General features: G+C 44.3%; 2 protein-coding genes across 2 annotated transcripts in view; both read left to right on the top strand.

Moving 5' to 3' along the window:
• The first annotated feature begins 28 nt into the window (after positions 1-28).
• Positions 29-2,311, top strand: LOC117580225 (putative phospholipase B-like lamina ancestor). Its single transcript, XM_034266639.1, has 3 exons — positions 29-320; positions 383-499; positions 561-2,311. Exons 1-3 carry the CDS (start codon positions 61-63, stop codon positions 2,173-2,175), a joined length of 1,992 nt encoding a protein of 663 aa, XP_034122530.1. The 5' UTR covers positions 29-60; the 3' UTR covers positions 2,176-2,311.
• Positions 2,312-2,746: 435 nt separating this feature from the next.
• Positions 2,747-18,939, top strand: part of LOC117579098 — a 37,305-nt gene continuing 21,112 nt past the window's right edge. Inside the window, exons 1-2 of the mRNA XM_034264821.1 lie at positions 2,747-2,890; positions 3,105-3,251. Coding sequence (XP_034120712.1) covers positions 2,765-2,890; positions 3,105-3,251 — 273 coding nt within the window. The 5' untranslated portion in view covers positions 2,747-2,764. The remainder of the gene's footprint in view (positions 2,891-3,104; positions 3,252-18,939) is intronic.

Raw genomic sequence — 18,939 nt, 5'->3', positions numbered from 1 at the left:
AATCGCGTGTGATCTATATTTGCTTTTGGTTATCAAATCAGCTTCACGACGGCCGGAACAATGCTTAAAGTTGTTGGTGCATCATGGCAGAAAACACGGATAGGGACTTACATACTCATCGGAGCTGGTTTACTGGTAATTGGTGCCTTCTTCATTGGCTACATGGATCGACCCGAGTATGATGGAACCTACTGTGCAACGGCATTCTGGACAAAGCAAGTTGGCTTTCAAATTGAGAACTGGAAGCAGCAGAATGATTTGGTCAACATACCCAAGGGTGTGGCGAGGATATGCTACAAGGATTCGGTCTATGAGAATGGGTAAGAACTGGCAAACATTCCAACTGATCGTACTCTAATAAGCCCTCATTCTCCCTGTCTAGTTGGGCACAAATTGAGGTGGAGACGCAGCGAACGTATCCGGATTGGGTGCAGGCCTATGCGGCGGGCATACTGGAGGGTTCACTCACCTGGAAGAACATCTACAATCAGTGGGCCAAGTAAGCTCAAGCAACAAACGAATGTAACCATAGATTGTAATGGATTTTTTCATTTTTTTAGTACAATTTCCTCATCCTGTGAGCGAGATGAGAGCACACAAAAGTTCTGCGAGTGGCTAAGGGTTCTGTTGACGACAAACTTTGAGCATCTGAAGAAGCAGGCGGCCATCCGGGCCGATCACGATCACTACTGGCATCAGTTGCATTTGTTTTTCAATCAGTTGGAGGGCCTGGAGACGGGCTACATTCGAGGCGCCACGCGTGCACGTTCCGATCTGGAGGAGGAGATTCCACTCTCCGATTTCCTGCTGATGAATGCCGCCGCTGACATACAAGACCTGAAGATCTACTACGAGAACTTTGTGCTGCCCAATAGCACGGTGCTGGAGGAGGAGGCCAGTGATCAGCCCAAGAACTTCTTTCTGCCCAGCGCATCGATGCTGACGAGGATCATCCAGCAGGAGCAAAACCCACAGACGCTGCAGCTGCTTTTTGGCCACAGCACGGCGGGCAGCTACTCCTCGATGCTGCGGATACAGAAGCGCTACAAATTCCACTACCATTTCTCGCCCAATCAGCGGAGCAACACTGTGCCCGGTGCGGACATCACCTTCACAGGGTATCCCGGCATACTCGGCTCCACCGATGACTTCTATGTGATCAAGGGCAGGCAGGTGCAGGCCATTGTCGGTGGCGTGGGCATCAAGAATGAGAATCTGCAGCTGTGGAAGTCGGTGGACACCAAGGATGTGGTGCCGCTGGTGGCGCGTGTAATGGCTGCCAATCGCATTGCGCAGAACAGACGCACTTGGGCCAGGGCCATGGCCAGGCATCCCGCAACAGGAGCCAAGCAATGGATCACCGTCGATCTGAACAAATTGGGCGTGCAGGATAATCTGTACAATGTCCTCGACACTGATGACAAGCACGATGATGCTCCTGTGCCGCTCAATGACAAGGATAAGGCGGCGATACAGTCGCGTCACGATCAGCTGAAAGACATGGTCTGGATTGCCGAACAGTTGCCGGGCCGCATGCCCAGTCGGGATGTTACTCAGAGTTTCCTTGTCGTTGGCAACACCTCGTGGCTGGCCAATGGTGTGCCCTACCTCAAGGAGACCCTGGAGGCCAGCGGCGTCAACTACAGCGACGATCAGCAGCTGTCTGCCGCCGATGAGGCGGAACTGACGAACCTCGAATCGGTGGACAAGTATCTGCGCGCTCACGGCTTCCGTGGCGATCTGCTGGGCGGTGAGGAGTCCATTGCCTATGGCAACATCGACCTCAAGTTGTTCTCCTACAATGCGCGACTGGGCATGAGCGATTATCATGCGTTTGCGGGTCCCATATTCCTGCGACTGCAGCATGTACAGCCGCGTGCGCTGGATGAGGACAGCCAGGAGGATCAGCAGCTGCAACAGCAGGATCAGGGTGTGCCCTCCTCCATTGGCGACGAGCGTCTCAGTGTGACCATCGATGATGCAGCCAGTCTGGCCGAAATGGAACTCATCACGGAGCGGCGACCGGTGCGCAATGATATGCGAGCCATTGCCATGCGGCGAACAGGCAGTGGACCCTTCAAGTGGTCCGACATGAATCCCATTGAGGACGGTGGCCACGAGGGCCAGCCCGATGAGTGGAACTTTGACAAGGTGTCCCCCAAGTGGGCGTGGTAAGCGCTTTTCCAAATACAATCTATGGAGAATTTTGCGCCACCCAAAACCAAACCCAATCCCCACAGTAGAATTGAATCGAATTTCCCAAAGTCTCAAAACCCACACCCCCATTTCCCCCTCCATTCTTCCAAACCAATCCAGGAATCCAGTCCATGTCTACCCCATCGTATCGTATCGTTCAGTGTGTGTGTTCCTAGCTGTTAGTCCACGTTTATCCAAGTATCTTACGTCCATAGTCGTTTAGGGGAGTGTCTACTGTACTTATCTGTGCATGTACTTTGCGGGTCCAATCCGTCAACTGGTGTCTTCCACATTTTATGTACATATCTTTTTTGTAGTACTTTTTTTTTAAATTAGCAACAAAATTGTAACAATATTTTTTTAGTATCAAATTTTTGTACTTAGCAACTATAAAAAAAATATATATGCAAAAGAAAACACTGAACATATATTTTTTTATTTTTTTAATTAGGAATTTTTAATTAAGAAAATATATAAATAAGCAACTTAAATTATAAGTAAACACGGAAAACGCACTAATTTTAAATCTAATTTTTGCAATAGGTATTCGAAATTCCGTTAGCAAGGAATGGAATCATTCGAAATACTGTACGCAAAAGAAAGTATTCGGCTGTCGACACAGACATCGTCTAGCCAAGACTGCAACCCTTGCAAGATGGAGTATTTGAAAGCTTTTCGGTTGAGAAATGACATTGTAAGTTCGAAATTGCTTGTCTACATTTTGGTGGCTGGTTTTGAAATTCGATTAGCACTCGGGAATGGTATTGTTAATAATTTTAGGATTTTGGATTCTTTTTAATATTAATTAACATAAGTCTCAATTTGCATTGCAATGCGGAGAAAATTAATTAAGATTCAAATTGTTTGTGACTTGAACATACAATATTTAAATCTATTCTTTTTAATAGGTTTTCGAAATACCGCTATCAAGGACTAGAACCATTCGAAGTATATCCAAAAGTATTCGACATTCGGAAACAACATCCGACATGTATTCAAAATTTCGAAATCGTCTAGCCAGCACCACAACCCTTGGTTCAAAAATTCGATTGCATGTAAGTTTGAATTTGAGTTTAAAAATTAACTTGGTGTTGGGTTTGGAAATTTAATTTATTTAATAAGAAGATTTCAGCATACGGATGGGGTTTAAATTGTTATTGATGCTATTGATGTTAAATCAACGCTAAAAGTATTCTACACCAATTGATATACCCTCTGAGAAGATATCTAAAAAGTTGTAGTTCAAATTCAAAAGGGAATTTAAGTCTTTCTATTTTCAATTTAAAATTAAAGACAGCGACCTAGTTCAAACAAAGAATATTCCTGAAGTTTTCATTCAGGGTATACATGTCAAAGTCAGCATGAATGAAATTCAAATGCAAAATACAGGCACAGAAACCGAAGAAGTTTTGACTATCAAAAGTATCAGAAATCAGAACCCCTCCTCATTGATATATATCTCCCACTCAGTGTTCACTCATCTGAGACTTGTCCAGCAGTATCTCTATCTGTGGTTCCGCTCTTGCCTCTTGCCGCTCTCATTTTCTGCGCCTGGCTGCAATTACACGCACCATTCATGGGTAGACTTAGATGAGGGGGAGAAAGGGGATTGGGGACCAGACGTGGACGTGGACGAAGAGACCGCAATAAAATACGAGAGGGAAACTTGTCAAAAACAATTCGTAGAAGCCCCGCACCAATTACCAAACTCAAATAGATCTATTTCGAAATTCAATTTGCTCTTGTTCTCTCTCTAGCAACTTGCATCTCGCATCTCGCATCTCGCATCGTGCGACCGGGGCAGCCAACAAACGAGGCCAATTACTTTAAAATATTTCGTCGAGCAAACTTGGTCGGTCGACAAGTTTCAAAAACACAGACAAGAAAAAAAGCAAAAAACGAGCAGAAAAGAGGTTCGCTCTTTTGTCTCAGTCGGCAGGGGCGGAAAAGAGTGTAAGAGAGTGTTGAGGAGAACAAGCCAAATGGAGCCTGGCAACAAGCTAAGCAGAAGCGGGAAGCAGAGCAAAGCTGAGCAGGAAGCTGGGGAGAGAGCTTGCTGGGGGGGGCCAAAGAATAAGACAGAAATCCCTTTTATGCTTTGATTATGGTAATTTTGCGATTTGTTTTCATTGCAGTGAAACATGCAATTTTCCTATATATATATATATATAGATCTACATATATATTAGAGTATAGTATATTATATAGAGGGGTGTGGGGGGGAGTGTACACTTTTGAGCTCTATTTCTCTGGTATGCAACTTGCTTTTGCTTGACAAAGAGCCCGTCTGTCCGCCAATTTGCATAAGTTGTGCCCCGGCAAGCAGGCAAGCAGGCAAGCGAAAAGGAATTACGGCAATATATTTTGTATACATTGCAAGTGGAAAGTGGGTGGATATACCCGTACAGGTCCTCGCTCTCTATTTATCTGTGGGTTTATATGATTTACCTGAATTATGGCTCGACACTGAGTTCGGTTTGTTGGCCTCTAGCTAATTTATAAGCGTAAATTTACTTTGATGCTAATGACGCTGCCCCAAGGCCTTCGGCTCCGTTCCTCCTCCAACGATTGTCATCAACAAACATAATCACGGCCCACGCCCCCCTCCCGTATGTGCATTGATAGTTTTATGCTGATATATCAATATCCATGGCAAAGGTGCATCGAAATTTGGTGCATTTGCTCAAGGCTGCTCGCCCCACTGCCCCACTGCCCTCTGTCCTCTGTCCACTGTCCATGGCCGGAACGTTTCCAGTGTAAACCTCAATTCGGTTGGCAGGTGTTGGCGTTGTGCAGGCACAGTGTGATTTATGGTTTTAGCCACGCAATTGCGTACCGCAGGAGCACCAGGGACAGCCAGTGACCAGCATTTTTAAATTTGTGCCCTGTGCCACGTGGCGTATGCGTAACATATGCGAGTGTGGCCAGGCCAGGCTGTCAGGCACTTGTATCTGTGTGTGAATGGTGGCGACTGTGTAGATGCTTCATTAAATTTAATTTTTCATGTGTGTGCGGCGAAGTTTTTAATTTTCAAGGATGCACTTATGTTGAGTGGGGTCGTTAGAGATGAGATTGAAGAGCAAAGTAGAACAGGAATAAAGGATGGTAATAGTAATGGGGGAAAAAGTAAGGGTGTAGAGAGGATTTAGGATTGGTTGACTGTGGGAAATGGTAGCAAGAAGCCACCAGAAATGTACTAATTAATGGATGTTAACAGTGACAGAGCGTTGTGGGATTGATACACTGACACTCAGCGACGCAGTATAGCTCGAATGTATAAATAATTCTGCAAATGTAAACCAATAGTTACAAGAGCTAATTACTTGTTTAAGTTACAATTTAAACTCCGATTTGTTTGCCACAGAAAATGCAATTTATAACCATTTGATGAAATTAGTTTTTGGCTACAAAACTCTCCCTTCCAATTGTGTTGTCTGTATCTGTATTCTCCTGCAGGTACATTGTTAGTCGCCGCAGGGCAAGTCATCCACTCGTATAAGCAATTGCAAGAGCTTTCATCTGTGTACAGAAACTTCTAGCAGTTTTGTGTTCGTATCATGCCAGTCACACACACAAAAGATTCGCTTGGGCAACTTGTTATTTATTTGCTCATTTATTTGTGGCAATTTTTTGTGTGGCCTTCCTCCTACGATTGTGTGGGTTCGCTTTTTTGTGGGTTAAACATCTTAATAACAAATTTGTAAAGCTTAGCAGCGATAGCAGAGGGATTCCAGGCTAAGGGATGTTACATATAACCCTTAAAGTGGTTCTGCTTGCCCCCCCGCCCCACAAAGCTTTGGAATGTTGACTTTAAAGCATTTAAACCCTTCGTGATGGCAAACAATGACCAGAGTTGCACAGTTCAGCCACGCCCCTGCATCCGTGGTGTCTGCCCAGAAAACAGTGGCGAGGTCATTGGGTCATCAAATTGAAATGTGGAGCGTTGGTTTTTGCGGCATTTCGGTTGCGGATATTTATCCAGAATGGAGAGGGAGGTCATCAAAGTGACATTTGCCGCAGCCTCTAATTGCTCTCAATTAATGGTGGGTTTGGGTTTTTTCTCTTATTTGAATAACTGAAAAAAGCTACGAAAAATACTCGATAGTAGCTGATGGATGAATGATGAATGGATAAGGGTTTGAGCAACCCAAAAACCTCTCCACCGCTCTCTACAGTGCACTGAAGCTGAACGTGGACAGCCAAAAACTCACCCAATAATAACTTTAATGGCTTCTGCCTGCACCTTAAGTCAAACAGCAAAGCCATAACTCAAACAGACTTCAATGCCAATAAGCAGCTGGAAACCATCTTAACCAGGCAACCAGCCCGAAGGACCAGCCCGACAAGTAACAGCAGAAGGAGCTGCTGCTGCTCCACTCCACTCCAAGGATTATGAGTTGGAAAACAATAAATATTGCCTCAAGAGGGGGAGCAGGAGGCTGCGGGCATTAGAAATCTGTTACACAATACACACACAAGAGGGAGTGGGAGTGGGAGTGAGGGTACTGGAACACGTTCTGCATGACAGCCATGACGTTGACAAAAACAAAGTCATCAACGATAAGTTGAAGTTGGAGAACTGCAATCAAAATTGAACAGAGAGAGGAGAAAGGATATGGGGTTGGGTGTGGGTGTGGGTGTGGTGGGACTACAAAGCATCATCCAGTCTGTGCCTCGAACTTGTTTTGCATTTTTTCAAGTGTTTGTCAGTGTCGTCGTGTTCTGGTTTATGATTAAAGTAAAAGCATTGCAAAATACACTCCGTATCGAAGGCTGCCCTATCATCCACTCAACCTTTACTCGATCATCTCTTCGTTTTGTTTGGCAACTTCATCATTGTGATAAATGAGCTTTGGCACCCGCAAACCCCACCGCTCAAAATTTTGTTCCAGTTTTTTTTTTAGATTTTGCCCCAAAAACTTTCTTTTAGCCGAATTGTTATTAACAACTTTTTTTCCCCCCAAACACACACACCCAGACCCCCCCACACATTTGAAAAGTTCAAAGCTCAAGGACTTATACCACATCGAAACTAACAAACAAAACTTTAAACATTCCCATACATTTGTGCGGGGAGGGGTGAGTGTGTGGAGGCCATCAGGATCATTATCTGCTGGGATGCAAATGTTTGACATGCAGCCAGGGGGTCGTAGTAGTAGATTCTTTTAGCGCTAACTGTGTGCCACTTGGATAGGTTCTAGCTTCTGGCTTCACATCTTCACAGCCAACAAACGACTTTGGCACTTTTGGCACGTGCCTCCCTCCTCTGTAGCCTCTTGCCTCTGCTGCAACCCACTTGGAACTTAGTTAGTTTGATTTTCGGAATGGTTTATTGTGTTGGTTTGGCATGGCGTGGCTGATGTTTGCTCCTGCTGCTGTAAACCCATTGTTATCAACCAATTTGCCAGGCAATGGTGCGTTTCCCCTGCCCTTCCTGATTCGTTCTCTTCGCTGATGCTGGCATAGTGCGTTCCAAATGGCTGCTGCGTGGGTGCGCTGCAAAGTCCACAGTAAGTTGGCAACTAAAAGCTCGTGGGGGCGGTTCGCCTTTTCTTGGTTACATTTGCAAACATCATTTTGAGTGAATGCCAAGCGAGGGCCCGGAGGAGCCGGGCTTAAATGACTTATTCTCTGCTTCGAATATTTGCTGTCAAATATCAGCGAATGGCATGGGCAAACTTTATGCAGATGATTATCAGGAGTGCGAGGGTTCTGGCAGCAGTTATGAACAGAAATATTCACACACAAATATTCAAGATTTATTCGCTCAGAAATATGTGCACCTGCCACAAGGGTAAAATTATAAATTTTCCAGCATCAGACAGCCAGCAGCAGTAGGTGTGGGTGTCCGTTCAGGTGTCAATGTGTCTGTGTGTGTGGGTGTGTGTGGAAAATGCAATGAAAATAGGCCAGAAAATGCCCCTTCCCTGCTCCGCTTTCTCTTTCTCTCTTTTTTGGGTGCAAAAGTTATGCGAGCGAACCGCAAGGTAATTAAATTCCTTAACCTTAAGCAGCATTATGGGTGGGATGGGACGTTATCCCATGGCTCTGTCCATGTCCTTGATGTCAGAACGGAAGCGCACACAATGAATGAGCTTGTGGTGACATCAATGCGCCTGTGTGTGTGTGTGTGTGTGTGTGGTTAGCTCTTGAGCATTTAATTGGATTTTTTTTTTGGAGTGGAGATAAAGACGCCTCAACATCTTGGCCATGTCCTGCTTGCTGCAGATCCTTACATAGTTTTACCCGCGGCGCGAAATGTCATAAATTATCAAATAAAGTTTTTATTTAACAAGGAGCAGAGCAGCAGCAGTGGAGCGCTGGAAAATGAGTAGAAAATTTCCACTGCGCGATGCCCGAGGTTTTAATTACATTTTTTTGTTGATGGGAATGAGTGGAAAATATGCCCGGGGCAAAGAAAGACAAACAAAAGGCGGCCACTCCAAAGTTTTGTCATTGCCGGTTCAATTATTATTAAGTATTTCTATGCCCCGTGCCCCGTGCCTTGGCTACTCAGGCATAAATTGTCCCTAGTTGGCAGTTTTCGAGAGCTATTTTCTCCCCCCCCCCCCAATTTAAACAGGCATTCAGGCCAGGCTATTCTTCAACTAAATAAATAATGTGATAAGCTTTGGGGCCAAGGCAAATGGAAAGTTACATAATTGATTGACTTTGTACATTTAAATGGCGGAGTTATAAGAAATAAATTCAATTAGTGCCAAATGAAAACGCCAACAAAGGAAAAGTGTGTGGGGCCTTTACAAGGTTTCCAGCAATATTTCTTGGATTTATTTTGGTTCATCTTTTGTTCTATTTTTATTATGTTTGAATTTAAATTCAATTTCTATTAATTTGTATTGAATATGTTCGCTCAACAGGGAAACCATTCGTGCAACAATTTCCTGATTAGTATTATTATTATTCGCTCTGCTTGGAGCCCAACCTCTGCCCACCTGTCTGCTTCTGTCCCCGATCCATTCTGCTAAATGAAAACCCACCGAAATAATGTCAAAGTATGCAAAGTTACTCCCAATTTCGCACTCGTAACGAGAAGAAAATCCACTGGCAAAACAGTTTTCCCCTGTTTTTTTTTTTTGCTTACAAAATGAAATAATGAAATTGTACAAAAGGCAAGCCAGCGGAAAAAAAGAAGAAAAACGAAACGAAACGAAAATGTAAGAAAACGTCGTTGGGAAAAATATAAAGAGAGTGCAGAGAGAAAGCAGTGCCATGTAATCCAATTGCATGAAATGTACACAAGGACGCGGGGCGGCATTTAATTTAGGGGCGTGGCAGGCGCACACTCACATGGATAGAGAGTCAGTCACACAGACATTTGGTTCATGGAAAATATGTTAAATAAATATGAGTGGAAAATGAAATGGTAAAGGAGAAAAGTTCAAGAAATTTACATGGATGGCTTTTGGGTTTACTTTTAAGTGGTTTCCCTTGTTGCTTACGGTGTGTATGTGTGTGTGTGTGTGTAACTAAGTGTGTGTGACTTGGCCACACTCTTTCTTTTTTGGCGCCCAACTCGTTGGCTCTTTTGTTGCTGTTGGCGCTTTGAAGTAAGTGCATTTAACTCGGTTCTGCCCCACCCCAAGGCATTCAAACCCTTTCTTCACACTTTCCTGCTGTTCTCTCTCTTTCTTTCTCTTAGAGAAGAAAAGTGCTAAGTGCGCTTGAGACTTAACACACACCTCGACCCCCTCCTCTCCGCTGCTACTCTGCTCTCTCTCTTCCTTGCACTTTCGAGCCTTGTTTATGCCGTTGACTTTTGTGTGCAAGTGTTTTTGCCTTATTGTGTGCGGGGTCCATAATTCAGTTTCACACAATCGCAATCCAGAACACACACGCCGAGCGAATCTATTATGCAAAATGCAAGGCCACAAATACATTAACCCATGAGAGACAGCCTGTCGCCGAAAATCAAATATCATTTTCGGTTTTAATTATACTGTTGAACTAGGCACCCGGCCCTACAGCATTTTCGATCAATTTACATTTATTTTGGCACATGGAGAGCCTGGCTGTCTGCTGTCTGCTTAGCAAAACGAAACACGTAGAAACACGAAAATTCCCTGGGACAGGAAGTGTCCAGCAGTGGTCGCCGAAGCAGCCTATTCCAAATATTCGTATTCGTAGATATTCGTTGCTGTTGTTCCAGCTGTTGGTTTTTGGTATATTTTTGGGTGTCTCTTCTCTGGCTGCATTAAATTCAATGCATTGGAAATCAAATTATGCAAATTTATAGAAAATTGTATGTGCAGCAGCAGCAGCAGCAGCTTCATTCATTTCCATTCATTTGTGTTGGTCACAAAATCCAATTTGGTTGATACAGAAAATGAGCATTTGATGTGTGCATTGGAGAGACACTCACTGGCTGCTACAAACGGATTGTGGATTGTGGTTAATTAGTGATGCCTTTTGCCTTTTATTCGTAGTGCATTCTCGAGCGAACATTTGTAAAAGTTTTCTTCGTTGCACACTTTTTTGCCACTACTTTGCATCATTTATTAGACTCCATTTCCGTTCGCCATGGACTTATGCAATGTGCATTTTGCCAGCGTGCATTATCCATCGGATATCTTTGGCTAATTACAACTATTCCGCTGGCTCATATGGCATCCATAATTGTTGCATATTTGCTGTTCATTCCATAACCAATTTGCCAAGCAGCCAGCCAATGCGCAGCTCAACCTCTCCTCCTCCAGGACTTCTCCTGCTAATTCATCCAGCAGCAGCGTTGATGCATTGGCTGGCTTCATGGCAATTGTTGCTGCACCGTGTGGCAGGCAGGCAGGCAGGCAGGCAGGCAGGCAGTGTGTGTGTGTGGATGTAGCAGCCATTTGCTGTTAAATGTCGGCAAATTAGCGATGGCGGGGAGCACAGCCCTCAGCCTGGCTGTCAACTCTGGTCATTGCCATGTGGTTGTCACTTGTCGTCGGTCGGTGGGTTGCCATGGTTTCCATTTCCCAACCTTCCCGTTATGTCACTTTTTGATTAGTTGCCCTGCAGCCAGAGACGGTGGTGGCTCTGCCATAGAACCTGCTAATTGAAGCTGCTAATATATTGCATTGTATTTTGCTTTTGAGCTTTAATCAATTTGTGCGACATTCTTTGACTTCTACAACCCTTAGTAGGGGGTTTAGTTACCTTAATTTCTCACAGATTTGTAGCTATAAATCTGATCACCATATTGTGCATATATCTCATGGCCAAAGCTCTGCTTCTGCTAGTGTATCTGCAGCTTCGTTTGCCAACAGCTTGGCTCCTGGCTCCTGCCTGTCGTCTTACTTGTATTCTTATTTTTGAGCAGCGTTTCGTTTCGTTTCGATCCGAAGGCGAAAAGTTGCATTTTCTTTTCTTATTTCTTTGCTTTTGTGCGTAAGTCGGCGCTCATCCTCGAGTCCTTGCACTGATGGGCTGCTGCGCTCCTACAGTTTCGTGTGTCCTTCCCCCACTCCGCACACCACTCTGCTCAATGCAATTGTAATCCTTTAAGCATCTTGTCGAGAGGTCTCTGGGATAAATGCAATGCGCTTCATTTAAAATTTACTTTTCTCTGTGTTTCTTCGCTTTTTAAGAGCCTCCACCCTGCACGCTCCTCGCCCAGTTGCTTACTTTTTTATGGTCCACTTGGCTGGGTAGCTCTCTTGTAGCTCTTCTGATTGTTGTTATCACAATTGACTGAGATTCCGTTTATAGTTACGGCGGGGGCACAATAAAAAGGTCACTTAACAGGCAGGCGCATGGCCCATTCACAGTTCTACGGGCATTGTTCGAGTTTTAGTTAAAAGTTTTCCCAGGGCTAACAGAGTGCACATAAGTAGTGCTCGGCTTGTGTCTGCACTTAATGTTGCTAATAAATGTTTTTTCTGCTTGTTCTTAAGTCATTTTATGGCTGTATGAGGAGCAGTAAGAGAGAGAGGGAATGTGCATCTACGTTTTACTTAACTTGATGGCAATTTCTGTTCATTTAATTGAAAATTATTCCAGAAAGGAATTCAACTTTTTGTACCAAATTTTCATATATGCGCATAGCAAATGTTCCGCTCTTTCTCTTCCCTGCGTGTGGTTTGTGGCTGCAACAAGTTGGCAGTGGCAAACTTTTCACTCTTTTGCATATTTAAACACTTTGCCCATGTGTGTGTGTCCAGGTCCTTAATTCAGTTGCAGCAAAATGTAAAAATGTAAAAATGTAAATCGTTTGCAATTATCAATTATGACAATAAAAAAGGGGAAACCACTCGCAATATTTTATGCCAAATCAAGGCATTCAAATGGTAAAGCCACTGAATGGCTCTCACTGCTGTGAATGCTGTGAAATCAGAGCTGGAAAGTGCATGGAAATATGTCAGCTAAATGGTTATTATGTATCAAAAGAAAAGGTTCCTTCGAGTGCCATAAAGTAAAAAGCTAAAAACTGAATGTAAAATAAAATGCTCGCTCCTTTTTGGCTCGTGGCAAACTTCCATTAAGCGCAATACCATTAACTTTCCTGCAGCAGCTCTGCCTTTTGGCCAAACTCTACGATAAATCAGCAATCTAGGAACTATACCACTCCCCCTCCAGCCAGCCACACACTATGATGATGCTTTGACACATAACCATTTGATTTATGGCGTCAATGCAATTTTTTTCAATTTCATTTTCACAAGTACCCAAACCCTTTGAAACAGCAGAAAAAAAAAGAAAAGTATTGCATTGGGCACTTCATAGATTTGCGATATTTTATCGTTTCGGGCCAACGCTGACCATGTGCAGACCCACAGTAAAACTGCTCTCCTGAGTGTGCTCTACGCCATGGCTGGTGTAGGAGACGTCTTTGCCGAGTTGGCCCATTGGCGTGACCACGGCCAATTGGTCTGGCCAGTGCCAGTGCCAGTGCCAGGTCCACTGCCAAGCAGCTGCCTTTCTCTGACTTCCTGGCAGCGAGTCAGCCAGTCAGCCAGTCAGCAACCTGCCTGCAGCTTACCTTGAATGTCTTTTGGCTTACAGCAATTGCAGGCTGCAATATTTGATGGGGGAAGATGTTCTGGTAAAACATTTTGCGTGTTTTAGGAGCAGAAACTGTTTTTTTTTGTTTAGGAAAAGCAGCGTTGTGCTTCTACAATTTGTTGATTTGCTTTCTGCACTCTTCCTGGTAGAATTTCCAGGGGATTTCCCTCTTCAGAACACCCCTTCGGACGTTTTGGTTATGTTTTTTTTTGTTGGCTCTGTCTCTCTATTGCAACTGGATTGCTTCATTATGCCACATTTGGCAGTAGAAAAAAATGTGGAAAATGGAAAACCTAAAACCCAAAAACTAAACTGACTGCTTGGCTGATTTTTGCTTCAGTTTTTGGGTATCGGTTACCAACGGTGCTGCTGCTGTTCGATCTCTGGCTTAAAGCCAAGAGTCATAATGCCGCGATGTCGACGTTGTCATCAACGGTTTGCGGACGGTTTGCAGAGGTTTTTGTCAGCGGTAACTGGGTGGGGGAGCTTGGGGGGCTTTGGCACGACTCTCCTCGACTCTCTGCTTGATTTGGTATTGTTTGGTTGCCTGGTCAGAGGCCCCGGCGGTGGCCAAACTTAATTGCCATTGAGTGAATTTTTATGGCCCCCCAATTGTGATTGTGTGGGGGCTTGTGTGTGTGTGTGTGTGTGTGTGCGCGAATGTTTCTGGCATATTTCAAACGGGAAACTGGCCGCTGCCAGGGCCGATGCCTCAATCGATGACGAGCGAGACTGCAATTGAATTGAATGCACATAAATTTTGTGCTTCCATTTTCCTCTCTTTTTTTTATTTTTATTTGTGTTTCTCTCCGTTCTGTTTGGTTCTGTGCGGTCCTTCATAGCTAATTAACTGCATTTTTCGCATGTCATTGGATGCTCTGAATGAAGGACTGACCCTGATGCCCAACCGTTTCCGCAACACTCGCTGATGTCGTTGTCGCTTGCTGCTTGCCACCGCCGCATGTCGCATGCACTTTGGAGTGTAATTAAGGTCAGCACAAGTCAACTTGCAACTTGATGCTGCCACACTGACACTGCCACTATCTCTCTCTCTCTCTTTTCAGTGTGTCTCACTGAGTGTTTGGGCTTTTGGCAACGTCACCCACTTCTGTCTCTGCATCTGCCGCTGTCTCTGTCTCTGTCTCTGCTGTCCTTCCATATTTTCCTCTTCTAGATGTCCAAAAGATTTCCCCATTTTGCTTTAACTGATTGTTTATCTCTTAATTGCGGCGCATAATTTTTCCGGCAAATGCTGCCAGCCAAAATCGCAGATGAATGAACCATAATTAGGGCCAAAATCTGCGAAATAAATGCGAGAAAATTAAGTAGAATTGGATTGGCATTCTTGGGAGTTCTATCAATAAATATACGCTAAATATTATTAGTAAAATCTTTGAAATGTAACATATTTAAGAGTAGAAATGCTGCTACAATCGTTGGAAATATTTCGACGGATTTCCTTACTTCCCTTTGGCTCATTTCATCTTGTTTCGATAAGCCTTTCTGGCTCAATCTTTTTGTCTGCTTTCCATTCAAAATGTTATCTTCATTGTCATAAAATCTGCCACCCCCCTCTGCCTTGCCCACAACGATATGATTTGTAATTTTTTGCGTTGTTTTTGGTATTTTCATTGGACCCCTTCTGTTTTTTTTTAGCACTTTTTCGGGCTTACGAAAATGATTAGTTTTAAAAATAAAACTGGATTTACCAACCGTTTTATGTACGTGTAGCAAAGAGACTGCTGCGGGTCGGCGCCAGTTTTTATGTGGAACTTGCACAATTTGAATGCTTAAACCTTTCCGGAGTGACGGGGGCCAAGCGGAGACAGAAGTCTGAAATCTGTGCTCTGTGCAGCTATAAATTCGCTTAATAAAGTTTTCATATTTGCAATTAATTTCATTTCATTTTTCATGAATAAGTTGTATGGCTGCTGCTGCTGCAACTCGGCTTTGCCGACTTCAGCCTGCTCGCAATTTGCGCTCCATTCAATATAATCAGAGCAGCCAGCAGCAGAGCAGGAGCTTGGATGGGTTGGATGGGATGGGATGGATGGATGGGATGGGATGGCTGGACAAATGGATAAATGATGGCTGCGCTGGAAAGATGAGAAGCGGGGGAGGTGCAGGCTACGCAAATGAAAGCCAAGTGAGGCAGAGGCTCTGGCCTCTGGAACGAAAGTTCATTACAACATGACGTATACGTAATACACCGAGAGATGACTTGGTTTAACAACCTTTTTCCTCTGTACATGCATGTGTCCTGCATGTGCCCGGTAAATGGGAAAATTTAAGATTTTCCTTTCCAATTATCGGGCAAAATGAAAATCGTTTAATTAAATAAGCCAGCAAAGGTCCCCAAAGGCAAAGGCAAAGGCAAAGGCAAAGCAAAGCCCCGCACCACATTATCGGTTTTAGATGCGATAATTCATGTGGATCCCCGTCGTAGTCTTCTATTTGACTTGTCATTCAACCAATGATGCTCCTCTCTCTCTCTCTCTTTCTCTATCTGCAATGGTATCCGTAGCCAAATTTCTCTCTCTCTGCATTTGCTCCTGCTGCATATGTGGTTATTGTAATTATGGTGCCCATAAATGGGATCTGGTTGCCTTGCGAAAATTGCTATTTAAACATTTTAAGTGCTTTTGGTGTTAATAACACATCACCGCATGTTTCATTTGCCTGAGTCAACAGTTTAATTAGAGTTTGTGCATAAATCATTCGCATCCATCCATCCAACCAACCAACCAACCAAACATCTATCCATCCATCTGTCTGTCTGTCTGTCTGTGTCGCCAGCTGTACGTGGCTGGGGCCTGGCTTCTTCTGCCCATTTAGAGTTTGGCATATTTGATGCCGTTTTGCATCTCTTTATGAATCGAGGGACGGGTGGCATCGGGCTTGGCTGATTTTGATTTGATTTTGTTTGCTTAGAGATGTGTCAAATGCATTGGAGAATGTCTAGCTTTTAGTTTAGCAGGCAAAAGTGCAGCTTACACTTCTTCAATTCAAATATTACCCAAAACTTCTTGCAGATTTCTTTAACTGAAGACAGCCCCCAGTTGCTAAAATTATTCCATTAAATTACAACTTTAATTGCCACTTATTGATTATCCTTTATCCTGTTTTTGCTCCTGCTCCTGCTCCTGCTCCTACTTCGCCCTTCCGCTTCAGACATTTGCAATAGTTCATCTTCAATTGCTTTTGTGTGGCGAGTGACAGTGCGAAAATTAATAGAGCACCACGACTTTCCACTCATCTTTCACTTCCTACAGTCCTAAAACCCAATCGAATGCTGCTGGTGGGTTGCACGCGGCGTATGCGTGATTTATGCCAGAGCACAGCGCATTTAATTGAAAGCACGAACCCACTGCCTGAACTGTCTGCCTAATGGCAAGCTGGGAGTATTCTACTGGGCGTATTCCTATTCCTATTCCTATTCCTATTCCCATTCCTGGTTCAATCTGGACTTTTGGATTTCTCGATTTGGCTGGCGGCTCCAATGAATAGACAAATATTGTGGCTGGCTTATTAATGGTCTGCTTAAATTACAATAATTGCCCGACACAGCAAGCGGTCGGTCAATGATGATGATGAGAATGAGGCTGATTATGGCTCTAAAGAGGATGAGGCTTACTCGCTGCTTGGACTAATTAAACACAGAAATACTTGATAGCAAAGACAGTGAGAGATTTTGCAGTGGACAGTGGGAGAATTTGCCGAGCAGCGCAGAGCAGAGTGCAGAGTGCAGAGTGCAGATCTGCAGGCGCGGCAACAGCTGTTCCAAACTGCACTCCCCGCCACCCACCGCCTCCACTCGCTGTAGTAACTCCTACTACCGGGAGTAACACTCCCACCCATCTCCATGTTCCCTGTGTGCCCCGTTACCCTCTCAGGATCCATGAGTATTTCGGTGTGTATACGCATTTCAGTTGTTGAGCCTTTTTGGCGTAGTAGCCAGCCATCGCATCCGACGGCTGCCTGCCCCGGCATTTGCCACAGCGCAGACGCTGCCGAACCTTCCCCAATTCCCTCTCTAAGTCTCTCTGGCACGCTCAGGCATGCGTTCTGGTTTTAGGTTCCACTTTTGACCAAACGCTAAATCTGCAAAGAGAGCGAGAGCGAGAGCGAGAGCGAAGCCATTCATTAGCCGGCTTTTTGGACTCTCAAAACAGCATTAAACATTTAAACACACACACACACTGAGGTGGAGATTTGTGTGTTGTTTTTTTTTTGTAGCATAAAAAAGGTTTTTTGGACAGCCTCGTCGTGTCCCGTTGTCCTGTTGCTTTACCGAAAGAAAGAGCGAGAGAGAGAGAGAGAGGTGCTGCCAACTGCCATCTGGCGACTGGCGACTGCTGCCTGCTGCCTGCTTTCGAGCTGCTGCTCGTCCCCGGCCATCAAAAGTTAATTAAAACGCATACTTAATGCGTTACCACAGCCAGACGTCCTCAGACCCCATTACCATCCCAAGTACCATCCTGCCCCGAACATCCTGCAACATCCTTCAATGTAGGCCCCACCAGCAGGCGCCATGTAAGTTTTGGCCTGCCCCATGGTATTCCCCATATGATATGCGTGTTTGCATACGAATTGCAGGCACTGTGCGATGTTATGGGTTTTGATTAATTGCAAGTGTTGTTTGACTTTGTTCCAGTGGGCACACGGAGGGGTAGAGGTGGAGGGTCCCCTCCGTGGCGAGGGTCTCTGTGCTTCTGTCAAATATTTCGATTTGGGGTTTGCAACATTTTCATGGAGTATTTTTTTGGGTGGAGATTTATGTAGATTTATGAGAGGATTTTAGTCTACAAATAAACTATCTTTGGTGACTATATTTGAGGGATTTTAATAGTTTTTTACTTGTAAATAAATTCAGGATGGATTTTTCCTCTGCCTTGTTCCGTGGAGAATCATTTTAAGACGAGCTCCCTCGTGACTTTGAATGCCAACAAACCTTTTGAAACTTCCTACAGACATTATATTTTATACAAAATCTTTCGATTAACATTATGCCTCCCTCTCCACGTCAGATATTATTCAAAATATTCTCTTAATTTGCATGTAAGTGTTCCCCAAATTATCATAAAATATCAATACCGAAATGGAGCAGCAAAACGTACTTTGCAAGTCCATGGAGACCGAGTGCTACCTTTTGCTACATTCACGGCTAATCATAGATTACACTCAGCCACGGACCACGGGTCCCACCCACCGCAATCCCCCAAAGAAACTGGCCCCAAAACGAGGTGGGTGTAGCGTAAAGTAAAATGAAATGAAACGAAACGAAAATGTAAAACGATTTTGCATACAAACGAAGCAGAAAGCGAGTGTCCAGGGCTTCAGGGCAACAGAGGTCCAAAGAGAGAGAGAGAGTAGGCGGTGGGGATAGGGGCAGGCAGAGAGGTCCCTGGGTTCACAGTTGCCAGTTATCGCAGCGTTTCTTTGCTCATAACGCGGCGCATACATTTTTAAGGCCGCTCAAGGGACTATTAAAACTATTATCTTGGAGAGAGAGAGAGAGCGAGAGCGGGAGAGATATAGGGGGAGAATCTGCTTACCAAACAATCTCCAAACCAGTGCCGTACCCTCGACAGACAGAACCAGGAGCAGCCCATAAGTTATGCACTATCCGAGGGTATTATGGGAGGAAGATTCTTCAAGTTCCTTATAGAATTCCTTGGATTGAATTTCAACCAGAGTTAGTTCTATATTTTCCCCACAGAAATCAACAAAAACCCACTTCAA

Source organism: Drosophila guanche, unplaced genomic scaffold (assembly GCF_900245975.1).
Source record: "Drosophila guanche unplaced genomic scaffold, DGUA_6, whole genome shotgun sequence".
Taxonomy (NCBI): Eukaryota; Metazoa; Arthropoda; class Insecta; order Diptera; family Drosophilidae; genus Drosophila; species Drosophila guanche.
The sequence above is the reverse complement of the archived record's forward strand: the minus strand, read 5'-3'. Positions and strand labels throughout refer to the sequence as shown.

What these genes read in the sequence shown, in the direction of transcription:
- LOC117580225 (XM_034266639.1), top strand. Translation starts at nt 61, where the DNA reads ATGCTTAAAGTTGTTGGTGCATCATGGCAGAAAACACGGATAGGGACT. An exon ending in GATTCGGTCTATGAGAATGG is followed by an intron (nt 321 to 382) that starts GTAAGAACTGGC and finishes CTCCCTGTCTAG; the next exon opens with TTGGGCACAAATTGAGGTGG. An exon ending in ATCTACAATCAGTGGGCCAA is followed by an intron (nt 500 to 560) that starts GTAAGCTCAAGC and finishes TCATTTTTTTAG; the next exon opens with TACAATTTCCTCATCCTGTG.